Consider the following 17,574-nt stretch of genomic DNA (forward strand, 5'->3'; position numbering starts at 1 on the left):
GACCACGCTGTAGTTTGTCTGTTTAGCCATAGCCACACCCTTTTACCACTTGGCAACGTCGCGTCAGAGCTTGCGTTTCATTCAATTAGCTGAAATGCCAAGATGTTTGGTGAAACCACGAGAGGGTAATTCACTTTGAGTTCGTTCGTAACGGTCTTGCCATTAATGCCAACCTTTATTGCTAACAGTTGGAGTGAATGTATGCTGCACTACGCCAAAAATATCCTGCATTGGTGAACGAAAGCGCGACTTTGCTGCAACGGGATAACGAAAAACTACACTCGGCTCGAAAAACGCAGCAAACAATTCAGGAACTTGATAGCATCGAACTTACGTCACCCGGTATATAGTCCTGAGTTTCTCCTTCGAATTACTCCCTGTTTCGATTCATGGGGTACTTCCTGAAATCACGATGCCTCACGAATGAGCAAGAAGTGGTAACAGCAGTGAATAACTTAACATCTAAGCATAAGACACGTGGTACCGAGGTAGAATAGTAAGTGCCAGGAAGGTTGCTGCAAACAGACCAACACACTGAATGTTAACTGTTTTCATTGTACTCTAATAAATACAGGTATGTTGTATACTAGAACATTGCAAGACTTATGACTTAACTTTGTATTAAGAGCTACTATGGTTAGAAGCTTGACATTTTTGCACGATTACACCTAATAATCTAAAAGTTAATAAATATGTAATTATATTAATATTCTCTTGTTAGTTTCTGATCTGTGGCAGAACGGCACGTGGTTTCCGTATACGCACTTCATATATTCGGCATGTTAAATGTTCCATGGTTTCAAGTAATGAAATTTTTTTTTTTTTATTTATTTCTTTATAAATACTTTTAAGGTAAGCAGTAATATTTCATCAACGTTTTCGTTTTACAGGCAAAGAATATTTTGTATGCGACTTCAAAGGACATTGTGTCGTAGTATTTAACGAAGAGGGCCAGTTCTTGAGAAGAATTGGCTGTGAAAATATAACTAATTTCCCCAATGGCATTGATATATCAGATGCTGGGGATGTGTTAGTTGGGGATTCCCATGGCAATCGCTTCCATGTGGCAGTATTTACAAGGGATGGCTCTCTTCTCTCAGAATTCGAATGTCCATATGTTAAGGTAAGGAATGCGTTTCTTTTGTTATTGCTTCTACTACCGGTGTGTTAAGATTTCGTTTTGTTTTTCAGTACTGAATCTACTTATAATACAAAATCATTTGAGTCTTTGAGTAGCCCTAATTCCTAATACGAGGCACGTCCAGAAAGTAAGTTCCGTTTGGTAATGAAATTAAATTGTGTACAGATATAGAAAAATTATTTATTGCACAAAATTCTACAACTCTTAAACTACTTTTCCACATAACTGCCGAAATTTTGCAGGCATTTGTCATAGCGTGGCACAAGGTTTTGTATACTTCTTCATAGAAGTTTGCCGCCTGTGTCTTCAACCAGTTGGAAACAGTTTCTTTCAGCTCGTCGTCATTGTTGAAGTGTTGACCGCCAAGGAAAGACGTGAGATGTAAGAAACCCTGCGGTTTTCCTGGATCTTGTCATCAATCGCGTGAACCAGTTCTTCTGTAACCAAAGATGGACGCCCACTTCGTTCTTCATCGTGCACGTCACTACGTCCTTCATTGAATTGTCGGACCCATCTTCTCACCATTGAATCACTCATCGCATTTTGTCCGTAAACATAGCAAATTTGCCGATAAATTTCACTTGGTTTCATTTTCCTCGCATTCAGAAAACGAATCACAAAGCGGCGGGATTTTCAATCAACACCGACATTGTAAACAAGCACAACAAATCGTACGTGACTGACAGCGATCTCCAAATGGCGCACGTTTCTTCTTGATACAGAGCGTCTACCGCGCATGTGCGGAACTGCGATCGCAGCGCTGCAGCGGAGATAAATTGAAACGGAACTTACTTTCTGGACGTGCTGTGTAGATTACAGTCGCCGCTCCGGTATGTTTACAGTCTTCTTGAAAGTGGGTAGTGAGTATGCCGAACACGAACGTCCTTTGCTGTTTATTACATGGATCGTTCAAGACATGTTTCGCTTTCTCTCACCGTTGCACGAATTTGCCCAAACCCTGTGCAAAAATGAGGGCTTTGGCTATTTAGCATTCTCCTCACATTCCTGGGGGCGCGCGGTGGCTCAGTGGTAGAGCGTTCACCTCTGGGGTCTCGGGTTCGATCCCAGCCCCGCTAAGTGAACTTTGTGGTGGACAAACACCGTGTGCGTGGGTTTTCTCGGGGTTCTCCCGTTTCCTCTCACTTTCTTCATTCCACCATTTCATTCATCACTCATAATCACCGTCTCCTTTAGCCTAACCGGCATAAACGTGGGACGTAAAACTCAAAGATTTCATTTCATTTTTCATTTTCTCCACACATTCCACTTCTTCGTCTGTTTCGAATCGTTCACCTTGCAATGGAGAGTGGGACAGTCGTTCCCACCTTAATTCTTCAATTTTGTGTCGTTGTTTGCGTGCTGAGTTGGGGGGGGGGTGGGCGTTATCGTCAATTAAAAAAAAAAAAAAATAGGCCGCTTAACGTCAAACCTGAACTCTTTTTCAGAAAAGGCAATTCGACATAAGCGACATTGTCTCCTAGATAATTTTCCCGTTTCACTTTATATATACAGGGTGGGCCATTTATTTTGATACGCCCTTGTACTTTTAAACTAATAGATACAAAACGATGAAATTTCGTATTATACAAATATCGACTGGGGAACATTGACATACACTGCAATATATAACCAGATTAACAATATTGCCACCTCAACATGAAGTTACATTTTTCAAACGTACTATAGATATTTCAAATCTACATATTAAACGAAAGCTTACAATAGCACACTTTTTATGCACTGTTGCAAACTAAGAACGCTACAGTATCATAATCATTTAAAAAAAGGGGGGATTCTAGAATAATAATAACGCAAGTGAGACGAACGGGGCAACACACACATACAAAATACATTAGTGTCAAATACTGTGATTAAATGACTTATTTCAAAGAAGTACAAAGTTACAAGGAATTGAAAATTTGACTTTCTCCAAAGGATTTTAGTTAGAAAACGTCCTTAGTTAAGGATTACATCTAATTATCTAGATGGTGTTGAATAAGACATACAGATCATCAAGCCGTTTACAGCAATTTCATATCTCAAACCGTTCCGAAGTTGTTTTTTTAAAGGTAATAATTGCTATATTGCTTAAAATGGCGTATTTGTTGGAACTTTTTAAGACAGTTGTTGGTTTTCTTTGCTTCTATGACATCCCCAACAATACGGTTTGGCATGTGTAATTACAAAAAGTTCTCGGAATTACATCATTTTGAACAGTGGTACAAACTTTTATCAATGTTTAGCATATCTCCAAAACGGTTTGAGATAACAAATTGCTGTAAAGGTAATTGTGATATGTACATTTTATTGAAAACAAGATATGTAATTAGATAAGGTACTTACCTAGGCAGTTTTTCAGAATAAAGGCTTTCCAGTTAACATTTATATGTAAAAATTCTCCCGAACTTTTTAAGTTCAGGGTGTCCCTGTCTTCAAAATGTATATCTACAAGGGTAATTTCATAACTAGTGCACAGGATGGCAGAATTACGGAATGGCTGATGTACTCGTAGTGAAATTTTTGTCAAGTTTTTAAAGCTTCAAGACAGTGCTTGTAAGCTCTGTAGTGTATACCGTTTGGCAGTGACAAGTTTTTAAATAGAGGCTGTAGGTAGCGGGGTATCGTCAAGGAGACTAGAGGACTAAGCTACTCCCCTGACATTTTATATTTCTCTGTTTTCGTAAAATAACAGTTTCTATTGTCATCACACAACTTTAGTCCGCGCCCGTGTGCTGAATGTGACAGCGAAGTGGAGATCGGAAACGCTCGGGTTTTAATCGGCTGGGGAAAGGAACAGGGTCTCAATCAACTAGTCCGCATATCATGTTGTCTAGGCTCTAAACTCGGGCGTTCTATCGTAAGCGAATTTAATGCTCGTTTGCTTTTTACAGTTAATAGTTTGAACGCAATTAAATTTACAGTATTAATCTTAACACTGTAAGAGACCTAGTGAAGTGTGAACTTTGTGAACTTTTTAGATTATCAATATATTTTAAAAGTGACTCGAAGAGTAAAGTTTGGAAGGGGGCTCGTCTGAGAAATCGAGTCCCTTGGAGCAAAGCGATGGCGCAAGCAGTGGTATTACTTCAATTGATACAGGGAACAGTAGGGATGGGGATCGGCCGTTTCAGTGTTGTATTCTGTTGGATTCCCTAATTTTCAAGAAAAGCAACAAATAATAACCAGTGGTAGAACAACAAGCATTTCCATTCAGACAAAAATGAAAGATTATATACATAATATCAAAACGGATTATTTTTCTTCTTCAAAGTAGTAACTGCATGTAAGTCAAGAAACAAACTGTATTGCTGGTCTTATATTCTCTTGCACACAGAAACGGACGTATGGAATAATCATGGTTTTTGTGACATGAACAATTTCATGTACACATTTACTGTTAATATGAAAAACTGTGTGTGTAAATTTAAATAACGATAAATTATATTTAACACAAATCTTTTTAATGTGACTATCTTATAGATCTTCATATTTACATACTGGTAGAAATTACGTAAAACGATTTATCCAGTGGCGTATTTAGGATTTTGTTTGATATACTAGGAAAAAACGTGAAACTCGTATGCTGGTGGAGGATCTCCCCTCCCCTCCCTCTCCTGCAAAAACACGTTGAATATTTGTAATTTCATTTCAACTTAACTGATTTCATTCTAGAAAAAAAAAATGGAAATATTCAGTTTTATCTGTGTAGGTTTTAACCTGAAAGAAAACGCTGAGACAAGTTGAAGCTGAAATATACTGATTGGAGTTTTAATGGCAAGAATTGCAAACTGATGGATCTTATGTGATATAATACACACAAAAATTTAGCAGTAAATCTAACCTTTTATTCTATTCATAGGAAAAAGAGGAAACGTCCTTTTGGCGTACCTAATTTCCCTGGCTACTTATTTATCCCTCTTGATTTTCTTTAATTCAAACTTTTACCTTTCTTTATAAATAAACGATGTAAATATTGCTTTGCTGTAGTAACTGAGGTCTCGTTATGTTGATATCTGTTTAAGTTGGTGTGGAACACCAGTTTCGCTTATCAGCTCTTCTTAGTTTTGGTGTTACTGACGACGGCCAACTTGAATCATAACTAACAAGTATGATAGGAGAAATGAAAGAAAGTAGCAACTAAGAAAAAGAACAGAAGAGGTGAATGGACGAAAGAAAGAAAAAAAAATAACATAGTTCTTACATGGAATGAAATTTTACAAATACAGTATTATTTCTGAACAAAGAGGATAAGAAAATGGAAAGTCAATGAAATTCTTAGAAATGGTATAAAGGAGGATTATTGTACGTGGAATGCGAAAAACTAACGAATTTATTTATGGGGGGAGGGAGGCCTTGAGCCCGGTAGCCCCTCAAATACGCCATTGGATTTATCGGAGCATTAACATAAAAATACTACATAGCACAAAATAATATACAAGCGTCGCTGTTGCAAAAGAATAGACAAATTAACACATGATGTTAACTCTAGGCTGCATAGTGATCTTTGGCACCGTCCAACATGTAGCCTCGAGCTCAGGGCAGATTTTCATAAAAAAAATAGTACTCTCAAAACCCTCAAATGTTACAATTTTTTACTCGTATCGTCTGCAAGAGAGCTTACGTTGATTATTACAGTTGTACCGCTCTTAGCGGGATATTCGCTATCAAACATTTCTCATCGGTTGATAGGTTATCATGAACAATGTACTATTATAGTGTATGACTAAAAAGAAATTAGAAAATTTTCAGTTGCACATCAAACTGTCCCAGTAATTTCACTTCACCAAAACAAAAGTAATCTCCAAACTAACTTAAAATAAAAATTATTATAAGGTATGTCTGGTATCGTGTCGGTAGGGGAACGAGTATCTACTCAAAATAGGAATTTCATGTGACAGCACATTAACAGAAATTTGCAGTGCATGAAGTCTGTTGTGGACCGTAGTACAATATTCCGATTGAGATAGTCGTGTCGGGAAGCACATACCAGCATAAAAATGACTAAAAATCAAAGACCAAAACAGTGACAGGCGCAGGAAACGTGAAGCTTGCGGCGGACTCAAATGAAGAAGGTGTTCGAAATCATTATGGAATTCTTATCACAGAGCTGTGTGTGGAAGAAGTGTCATAGCATTGTATTATCGTGACTTGCAAAAACTGCACAGATATATGCACAAATTCCGTTCCTACTTTGGGCATATCGTAAGTGAAAAGCTACACGATTACTGTTGGTAGGTGTGAGTTTATGTTTTGTACAATCTGGACAGAAGCACACTCAGACTTCGACCTATTTCCAAAGTTCAAACAACCTATGCGTGAACGTCGGTTTCAATCTCTACCCGCTTTTACCCGAACCATTCGACAGCTGAACTAAATCTTGGATGGAATACTGAAGTTTTCGGGCATCTGCACTCAAGTCCTTGAGACGCAGGAAAACTACATTGAAAGCTTTTAGAAAGATACTATAAAGAACTAGCAATTGCTCGTTCTTCGCACGGGGAGAATACGTTTCATTTTAGACATAAAGGGCAGTGGGGACTAAATTTTGATGTAAACGGCATCGGAAGTGTCACTCTTCGTCTTAGCGACTCCGAAAACTATGTAATCGACCCTAATATCTGTTCTTTTCGATGATATTTTTATATATACTTCCCTCCCCCAAGTTGCGGGTCTGAATTTGGATTTAAACGGGATCGGAAGTGTCACTGTTCATCTCAGCAACCCGAAGACTGTGGATTCGGCACTAATATCGGTAATTTTCGATCCTATTTTGTGTTCTTCAATCCTCCAAGTTGCACCTTCAAAGTGAAATGATAAAAGCCATCCCAGAACCGAACCTCATCTATGTTGAAAATTTGATTGAGATCGGTCGAGTGGTCAAAAGTCACAAACATAGTCAATTTCAATTTTATATATTAGATTTAAAAATTTAAGTAAATTTGTAAGTAAACAAAAACTAGTGTGCATTATTTATGGTATGACCCTCATACTAGATCGCTATTCAGTTCAGCGATTCGTATGTTTCAAAAATATGGTGATTGTTTTATGTAATAATTTGTTTCTTTGTAGGTTTCGCGCTGCTGTGGTCTAAAAATCACTTCCGAGGGATATGTTGTTACACTGGCGAAGAATAACCATCATGTGCTAGTGTTAAACACCCTCTACATTGTTTAAAGTGGGAAGATATATATATATCACTGATCTCGGCACATTTACATAGTTTGAGTCAATAATAGGAGCTTAAGGTTATGTAATGTGCATTTAGTTTTATGTTAATGTAAAAACATTATACACACAAAAAAAGAGGAAAAAACTGGAAAACAAAAGAATTTTTTGCTTTCTGATGAGCACGAAATTATTAGCAAGCACATGGTTCCTAATGCAAAGAATATGCTTGATTTTTTTTTAATTATTATTATTTTTTAATGTTTCGAGTGCAAGTCCTGTGATCGTGCGAATGTACGACGTATAACGTTAGAGTATGTTTTATGTTGAAGAGTATGTGTGTGTGTGGTGTGTGCTTGTGTGTATGTATGTGTAAGAGCGTTCTTTTAATAGAACTGTAATTACAATACTTACTCAGGTTGGTTTATTTTTTCAATGTATGTCAAATTGAAATTATTTACACTAAAAAAATAAGTTCTTGATATTGTCTATATATATATAAGTCTGTTACAGATGGATGGAAACAGTCTTTTAAATATAGTATAGATATATATATAAAAGATATATATATACATATATTATTATATTATATTCACAGTGCCATTATAATGTCGTTCTGTTGACTTTGTGCGCGAGTAAGTGAGATATTGTGAGAAGAGAGGGGGAATTACATATTGTAAGATTTCAATTCATTTAACATTTTTTTTTCCTAAAAGAAAATGAGGACTGAATAAATGCATTTTCCCCATCTTTGTTCTTTTAGGAAGAGCTTGTGAGCCAGTTGTATTAATTACGTATATGTAGATGTTAATGATAATGAATATTAATATTAAGACAGACTCTAGGGAAGTTAAAAATAAAAAATCTTAGAACAACTTGTGCACAATAGAAAGAGTTTGTCTTATTATATACATATTAAATAATTAAGTGCCTGCGTAGTAATGAATGTAACTGTTAATTGTGACGCTTGGTTTCGTCAAGCAGTTACGGAAAATATCTTCAGTTTTTACCTATCTGTTTCAAAATATCTGCTCCTCTTCTTACTTTGTGGCGATAAAATAACTTTAAAAAAAAAGGCTAGATGCAGTTTCATCAGTGAGGCGTAACAGATGGTTTAAAAAAACTGAGACAGCATTTTTTTAAATGCTGAATGTTGTGGACATTACTTATGCATAACAATGCTATTGATGGGATACCATTATTAATAATAATAATAAAAAAAAGTACATGCCTGTGATAATAGCATCTTCAGGATAAGTTAAACGACCTTGGTCTCTGTTGTTATTTTATGTATAATGTTATAGAGCTGTCTTTAGCAGCGAAGACTAGTATAAGTTTAAAGAAAAAACATGTGTTTCTACGAAGTATATATATATTTTTTAAAAATAATTATTGATAAATTGCAGGCCAGATATTTCTATTTACTTGCACTGACAACAAAAAGTTGTGAAAATAAATTAAAAAAAAAACAGTTAGTTTCAAATTCCAGACAAATGTCAGTGAATAATATTGTCTTTAAATACAGGATTTTTTTTCAGAAAAATGTTTTAAATCACTAATCTGTCTTACGTTTGTTATACAACAAGATAATCATTTTAGCCATATATATATATTTTTGTTATTGCCTTAAGTGAAGCTACAAAATTTTACACACGTATATATATATATATATTATCTGCTCACTTAAAAGAAGAAAAAAAATACAATTTCGAATATAAGTATATACATACATATATATATATTTACATAACTTTTTGACCTTTGGCTTAATATCAATGCATTTCCAATTTATTGCGAACTGACGGAAGTGCGTCGTTATTAATCACCTTTTGATTCCCCCATTTAATTTACCTCAATAGAATATTGTGGTAATTGTGATAGGGTTTTGGATGATTTTTTACAATCACTATTAGCATGTGTACAAAATCGTTTTAGATACTCTGTAAGCGAAGTCGTAATGTATTTCACGTTGTGTAATAACACAATTTCAAATAGAAAAGTTAAAAGAAATAAATAACCTATAATATACATACATATAAATAGATAGATAGATAAAATTAATTAATAACATTAGTTTGGGGCGCGGGAATGAATGTGTAAATGCCATAGATAGGACTTTTTTTCTTCCCACCAAAATTCACTAGCAATAAGTGTTATTTTTTGTGTCAGTATTGAAATAATGCTCCATATAAATAAAAAATATATATATATAAAAGTGTGGTGATGAGAATCTATACCTATTTGAATGGAAGTTGTTAATTATAATTGTCACGTATCATTCCATCCATAGAAAGAACTGGATGCAGAAAAGCAGAAGTTAGGAACCTGTTTTATATATATATGTAGATAGGTAGAGATATATACGTATTACCAGTCAAAATATATTTGTGGTGTTGTTGAATTTTTCCCCCCTTTTTTTATTATTTATTTATAGAAGTTTCCTCACTTCCTAGATTCTGCATTGAGTTCTTAAAATCATCACTCTTTCATTGAAGAATGCAGAGATCAGGGTTTAGGTACTGAAAAAAACGACAAAAAGTAAAAAAAAAAATTACGTGGTCTTTGTATTTTTCAACCTCTTCCCTTGATTTAGTACGCTTAAAAACAAGGTCTTATGCCTTGGTCTGGCACCTTGATGCTATTGCTGAGAGGTGTTACCAAACCCCAACTCTGTTAATGAATTTAAAAATTAAAAAAAAAATACTATATATACATATATTAGAAAATAAATCATAAATATATATTAAGAACTAGTTGCCGGAGCAACTTGATGTCTTCCTAGTTGCTTGACTTTTTTTTTTTTTTTTTTTCATTTATTGTTGTGGCAATGTCAGTGGTATCTCAATTTAAAAAAGCCTGTTTTTACTGTAGTAGTAGTTTTATTTTTCGTTCGTTCGTTCGCTCGTTTGTTTGTTTTGTTACTTTATCACTATTTGTCATATAGTTAACCAGCAAATTGGATAATCAGTTTGCATTTTTTTTTTTTTTGTTTCGTATTTCTCATTATTTTTTAGTATACTTTACTTATTAATTATTTCATATACAGTGATATTTACTATTTTGTCATTGTTTATTTTGTGCAAAACATTGTGTTCTTTTTAAATTTGAGAAAAAGAGACTTTTTTTAAAAAAAAAAAAGTGTATATACAATAGCATACACAATGTATTTTGGTATTGAAGCTCACAATCAATTATCTGTTCATAATGTGCTTATTTGATTTTTTTTTTTTCCATTAGGGTAATTGAGAGAAACTAATACTCAAATTTCTAGTGTGTGTATAGTCCACTAGATGGCGTTCATTCTCCAGAATGCATAGTGTATGTAAACTTTTTTTTTTTTTTTTTTTTGTCTACATGGTATTATTCCTCTTTTTCTCAATTGACTATTTAATAAGTATAGGTGTAGCAGCTTAGAAACCTGTTACGCTTTATTTAAAAAATGAACAAAAAAACTGAAAAATCAAAAAGCCAAAAATATATATATATATATAAATATTGAAGGTGTATTTTATGGGAGTGATCGACATATTTTTGTTGTTTATGGTTTACAACTAGAATATGTGAGAATTTAACCAAAAGTTTTTTTTTTAAATAAAAAAAATACATGTATTTAGTGCTAATCATTGCAAGCTTACGTGTTTTTTACTGTAGCGACAAACAATTTTTTTTGTTTGTCATTCGTCAGCAAAGCTCAAAAACGAAATTTAAAAAATTATTAAAAAAAAAAAAAGTGCTTCACCACCAACTGAAACATGCATACTAAATGTATACCGTAAGGTTCAACAGACATGTTTTTAGCATTACATGACGATATATCTGTACGTTTTGATCACTTATATGTAATATCAGTAATAATAATGTTGAGAGAAATTTTTAGTTCTGTACTTCTATGAGGTGTTCACAGCTAACAAAAAAATAGAGAAAAAAAAATAAGATAAAAATGGTAGCACGTTACAGTTAGGTGGTACTTTTACATGTAAGCATTAGACCAGAAACTTTGAAGATATGGTTGTGATTTTTTTAATTATTATTATTATTATAATTTCTGGCACGTTTTCTGCGTTTTGTGCAATAAATTTTGTGGCAGAAAGTCAGGTAGAAATTAGATTTTACGAAGCAGTTGGAAGTTAATTTTTTTTTTAAAAAAAAAAAAGAAAAAATTATTTCTTTTTATTGCAGACAAAATATATAATTTTATGATATATATACATAATGGTACATATATATACTATTTTTTCCGTTAGTTATTTTGCATTCCAATTCTTACGAAATACTGGTCAAGTGTTAGTAACATATATACGAGGCTGTTTTTAGGGACAGATAAAGTGAGGTTATCTTTGTTATTAGAAGAAAATCTCTGTTAGTCAGTTTAAGTACAAATATTTTAAATATTGAAAGAGAAAAATTATTAAAAAACATGTGTACATATTCAGAGTTTCTGATCGAACTTTTTTTCTCTCCTTTGCTTTCCTTTTATTTTTTGCATATTTCCTTTCTTTCAAATTTATCATTTGTTTTGTCTCCAATTTTTAAGTTTTTATTATTCGTATTATTATTATTATTATTATCACCTCGCATACACTTTTTTCCTTTTCTTTCCTTGCATTTTTTGTAAAGTCAAATTGACATATCACTTGGTCTCTTATTAGGGTTGCCATATTTCAAAAATGAAAATCCGGAACGTTACTAAATTACGAGAATCTTTGAAATGCTTAAAATGAAAAGGTTATATACTAATTTACTTTCTTCCATTAGATAAAGTTGTTCAAGTATTACGTAATCACATTTTTAGTCAGTTTAGTAGATCATTATCTTCCTAGTTAAGCAAATGTAAGTAGATGATCTAACCCCTTCTTCTGGTAAGCAAAATTGACTAGTGGCAAGGCGAGCACTCCAGTGGCTAACAAGAATTAAGATTCCAGTGTGACACAGTGGTGGCTTAGAAGGGACAACGGAAACGCATATCCATTGTCACGTAAAAAGAAGGAAAAATAAATGCTGCAAAAAAATACATTTTCCCCCCACCTCAGAATAGTTTCCCTCACCCTTTGCTTCTGTTTAAAAAAAAAATACTCCCAACATTTTCCCATTGTTGTCTGTTCGGTTTTATTAATTAAAACAACATTCAATTTTTTCTTGAATGGTCAGCGGAAAATTAGCAAAAATATCGGTCAGGGTTTATTAATGTATTTCAGAAGAAATATGCAGATTGAAACATAATACTAAAGATTGAGCAGTGAAACTTTTTGTCCCTGGCTCAATGAAACGAATGCTTCGTTCAATGTCAAATTAGTTAAATCGAGAACTTAATTAAATCCATGTTTTATGTATTCAGGTTTTTTTTTTTTTTTTTCAACTTTTGAACTGCCATACTCAGAAATTGGCCTGTGAATAAATCAAACTATATAATATTCCCTTCCTTCCTTCCTTCCTTTGCTGAAATCCGGGAATTTAAGCGTCCCGAGAAATATTTTTGGGACGCAGATCTCGATTCCGTGACGGTCCCGGATTTTCCGGGACGAATGGCAACCCTATCTCTTATAGTATCCACAAGTTTCTTGTGTGTGATTATTTATGCGCACTGTCTTTTTGGAGGTTGAAAAAAAGAAAGCTATGCAAAATATATAAATATTTTAGAGAATAAATTTCCTCACTAGAGAGGTTGCAACTATTTTTCACTTGCAGTTACCAAAAAAAAAGTAATAATAGTAATAACATTTAAGAGCATTGTAAATTATTAAATGTTGTGGAAAAACTAGGTTTGGAGCGTAACTTTACACAAATATATATATATCTATAAATATATACATATACATAAAAAAATATTATATATGTTATATTAACTGTTTCAGATGATTTTTTCTTTAATTTTGAAAGTAAGTTATTTGTTAAGGTCCTGGCCATCAGTATATATATATGTAAATTATACATCTATATAGAGATTATATATATATATATTGTATAGTATATATGTAAGTAAATTTTGCGATGTTACATAAATGATATATATTTTTCGCAAAGATTTTCCCCCCAAACACTTTTATCTTCTGCAATGAATAAGCGCGATTCGCTATTTTTCAGTGATTTTAAGAAGAACTGTTCCATTTGTTTTCATTGAAATCTTTTGAAGTACCACAGGGTTTTCTTGCTTAGCATCATAATATCCCTGTTCAGAGCCTTATATAAAGTAGTTAAAAATAGAAGTAATACATAAAAATAATGAAAAAAAAGATAAGTACAAGCCTTCATTTTTCTTCTTTAAAAAACTTAATATTTGTGTATTTGGTGCTCATTATTAGTCAAATTATATGTGTTTAAAGAGGCACGTATTGTGGTGGTGGCTAATATTATTATTATTTCCCCCTTAAAAGAAAAATAAACAGAAGTAATATTTGATTTACTTAAATTCTTGTAAATTTTATAAATTTTTTTTGAGATATTTCTTTTTTTTTAAATGAGCCTCACCACCATTTCCAAACTTCCAAAGTGTTTTGTATTTTTTATTTTATTATTATTATAATTATTATTTTCATTCTGAGCTAGTCCTTACTGTGTCACAATATATAATTTAGAATAATAATAATACAATAAAAAAAGTTTTACTTTACAAATAACGATTGCTTTGTCAAAATGTTGTAGTTCAAAGTAAAAATAAAATAAAATAAATCATGTGTGTGTACTTGTCAATGTTCGACAGATATTTTTTTCTTGATGAATATACATATGTATGTAAAAAAATAAATTATATATATATTATAGAGAGAAATATACATATACACTATTATTTGAACTAGATATGATGTAGTGTGAAATTTAAATGAACGAGTAATAACCCTTCCAAAAAGATTTAAAAAGTGTTAAATAAAATAATGCATATATATCTATGGTGTAACGTATTTCTTGTACAAAGATTTAAGAAAAAAGAAATATATATATATTGTTTTTCCTGCAAGGTTGAATCTTCAGTAAGGATTCTAAGAAAGATTTCGGCGCTGTAGCGGAATGATTGTTCAGGGTTCCTGTAAAAGTTAAGAAAAAAATCGCATTTTCTGCTATTTTTGGAAACTGTTAAGAGTATCTTTAAATTTACCTGAAAAAAAAAATGTTTAGTTTGTATGATGTTCTTTGATTTTTTTCTTTTTTGAAATAATAGTCACCCAAATAGATAAGTAGTTTTATTTATTGTGCCATTCCCCAGTCTGTATATATACATACTTATGAATTTAGTGTAAACACGTCAGATATCTGGGTTGACAACGATGGGCAGCGACCTCAGTGCTGGGCTATAGTAGTATGTTAGAGCAAACTCAGTACTTTGTGTGGAGGAGTAGAACGGCAGTGTGCTGTGAATGGAGCAGACGGTGATAGTGTAATACAGGCGAGCGTGACGAAAGTTGCAAGTGTATTCGGTGTCGGCAAAACCACATCAGCGAAGAGTCTGTGACAGATCCTCCCTAAATTATGGCTTTTTTAAGGTAAAGTATAGACTTTCTGTCAAGTGGCTACAGCATCATCCTTGTTTATCCTAGGATCATGGTTCGTACCTCATTCTCTTCAGAATAGAACAGCCTTTCAAACGGTACCATTCGCATGTCTTCATGGGTCAATCCAAATGAAATCGACCAATGATGGTTGCTGACAAAATTTAGTTTTTGATTATTATTTGTTTCACCTAAGTTTGTACCATATTCTGGGAGTTGAAAACGGATATTCATTCCTTTTTTTTAGCTGCGCAGGTTTTGTCGTAGCGGCCATTTTGTATAGCCGCCTGATCGTATTTTGAAGTTTTCAGAGGATTCCGTTAAACATTGTAACTTTTTAGGTCTTAAAAAAGAGTTTAAACCAAAACTATATGAAAAGTAATGGAATGGACAACATTCTGTATTCTGTGGACATTGAGACGTACTTTAGAACGTCGGGGAAAAAGCTCTGAACATTGATGTTGGAAACCTAAAAGTGTCCGTTTTGGAATGTATATTTTGAAACGAAATAAATGAGACTCCCAATTTTTGTCTACATAGAGACTAGATAATAGACAACGTCCCAAACAAGTTTCAGTTTTTAAACATTGCGAATTTTCGAAAATCTTGTATTTTCACCATCAAATATCTCAGGAAGGACGCGAGTGAAAAATCTGAAATTTGCACAAAATACACGATAGTTTTGTAGTAACAAGTGGGTAAAATTGCATCACTGAGACTTGAGTGGTTTCTGAGTTATAAGTTTTTTCTTTACTGGGACCTAATATCATGAAGAGCCATGAAGCGTGGATATAAACTTTGTAGCAAAAGTCAAAATAACACGACAGTAATGTTAAGCACAATTTATGAATCATATCTTGTAAAGAAAAAACGAAACCCGCGTCTGTTATTTCTTTTCTGCCTATTGCGCTGCTGTTAAGACATCAGTGAGGTAAACAGTTGACTAATTTGTGTACAGGGTTTGGCACTGATATTGAAAGTACAACCTGTAGGAATTAGTGATTGGCACCCACACCCTGTCATTCGTAGGTAGTTTAAAAGAGGTTCTTGGATCATGGGGATGGAAAAAGTGAACAAGAAGATCGTTCTGACTGATGTCTTATATTCTCCCAATCCGACATTTCTCGTCGTAAATACAGACTACGGTATCATTAGGTGCAAATGACAAATGCTATGTTCTGGAAGTATGAAGTGCTGCAATCAGTAAATTCATCTGGTTGTAACAATTCATAACATCTGATTTGTGTTTGAGTCAGAGGTACAAATCTATGATATGATCTGGTATTGATTAATTCTCTTACAAGTAGCATATCTCGAATTTCTTGCTGTTTGACTTCACTTCTGATAACACATAGATAAATTGTATGTCTGAGATACTATCAACACAAAACCTGAACATCTCTTCAGCTTATAACTTCGAATTTCACATCAATGCAACAACTTATAACTCGGAAACTACTCAAGTTTCAGTGATGAAATTTTACCCACGTGTTACTGCACGACTATCGTCTATTTTGTGCAAATTTCAGATTTTTCACTTGTGTCCTTCCTGAGATATTTGATGGCGAATACACGATTTTCGAAAATTCGCAATGTTTAAAAATTTCCAAAAAAAAAAATCAAGTACAGTATATGGTTCTCAGATCTTAATCTTGTTTGGGACGTTGTCTATTATCTAGTCTCTATGTAGACAAAAAATTGAAGGTGTCTCTCATTTATTTCGTTTCAAAATGTAAATTCCAAAACGGCCATTTTAAAATTTCCAACATCAATGTTCAGAGCTTTTCCCCAACGTCCTAAAGTACGTCTCAATGCCCACAGAACAAAGAATGTTGTCAATTCCATTATCTTTCAGATGGTTTTGGTTTGAACTCAGTATCTTTAAAACCTAAAAAGTTACAGCGTTTAACGAAATCCTCTGAAAAGTGCAAAATACGCACACGCACCTATATAAAATGGCCGCTACAAACAAACCTGCGCGGCTAAAAAATAAATGAATACCCGTTTACAGCTCCCTGAATGTAGTACAATCTTAGGTAAAAATAATAAATAAATAAATTTTGTCAGCAACCTTTTACCTGGAAATTGGTCGATTTCATTTGGATTGCCCCTCATATGTATCTAAGGCGGAAAAATCGCGAAAAAATATATTTTTGGTTAAAAAATCCCATTTTTTACATTTTTGCCCCTTGGGACCACCCTGCTTAACGCAGAGATTTGAAAAATGCTAATTGGTGCATTGAATGTTTGTGCAAAATTTCAATCTTCTAGGTGCAAAAGTAAGCCGGCCAAAAAATTAATAAAAACAGGCGTAACAAACTGGTATTTTTTAAGTTATGACGTTATCAACCCATATGTCTAGACGCAACCATACGTAACGTGTTCTACAAACAAAAAAAGGTTTATGGGTAGTTTGTAAATCGAATAATTAAGACTATATCTTAGTACCTAAAAATAGGTATTAAAAGAGTTAAAGCGGATTGTCACTCAGAACCATCGTGCGACAACTGCGCAAATGACGGAGAAACTCAAGCAGCGCATCTCTCCCACAGCCTCTGTCGACAATCACAATCCGCTGCGAGTTACATGATACAGATATACAGAATCAGGTTGTACGAGCAAAACCGCTGATGAGCGATCATGACGCTTTAGCACATCGTCAATGGTGCCGTGAACATGCAACATGGACAGCTGAAACACGTGCTATGGTCGAATGAATCACCGTTCACCTTTTTTAATCCATGAGGTGTGTTTGTATATGGAGGAAGACCGAAGAAGCTTATAATC

The 17,574-nt window shown here is 33.6% G+C and overlaps 1 protein-coding gene across 7 annotated transcripts in view; it reads left to right on the forward strand.

Moving 5' to 3' along the window:
• mei-P26 (E3 ubiquitin-protein ligase meiotic P26) overlaps positions 1 to 14,475 on the forward strand; it is a 165,698-nt gene extending 151,223 nt beyond the window's left edge. For all 7 annotated transcript variants that reach the window (XM_081737712.1, XM_081737716.1, XM_081737718.1 and 4 more), the window contains 2 exons: positions 891 to 1,123; positions 7,211 to 14,475. In XM_081737712.1, the coding sequence (XP_081593838.1) occupies positions 891 to 1,123; positions 7,211 to 7,315 (338 nt within the window). In that variant the 3' untranslated portion in view covers positions 7,316 to 14,475. The remainder of the gene's footprint in view (positions 1 to 890; positions 1,124 to 7,210) is intronic.
• The last annotated feature ends 3,099 nt before the right edge of the window (positions 14,476 to 17,574 follow it).

This window comes from Thermobia domestica, chromosome 14, assembly GCF_964235325.1.
Source record: "Thermobia domestica chromosome 14, izTheDome1.hap1.1, whole genome shotgun sequence".
Lineage (NCBI taxonomy): Eukaryota > Metazoa > Arthropoda > Insecta > Zygentoma > Lepismatidae > Thermobia > Thermobia domestica.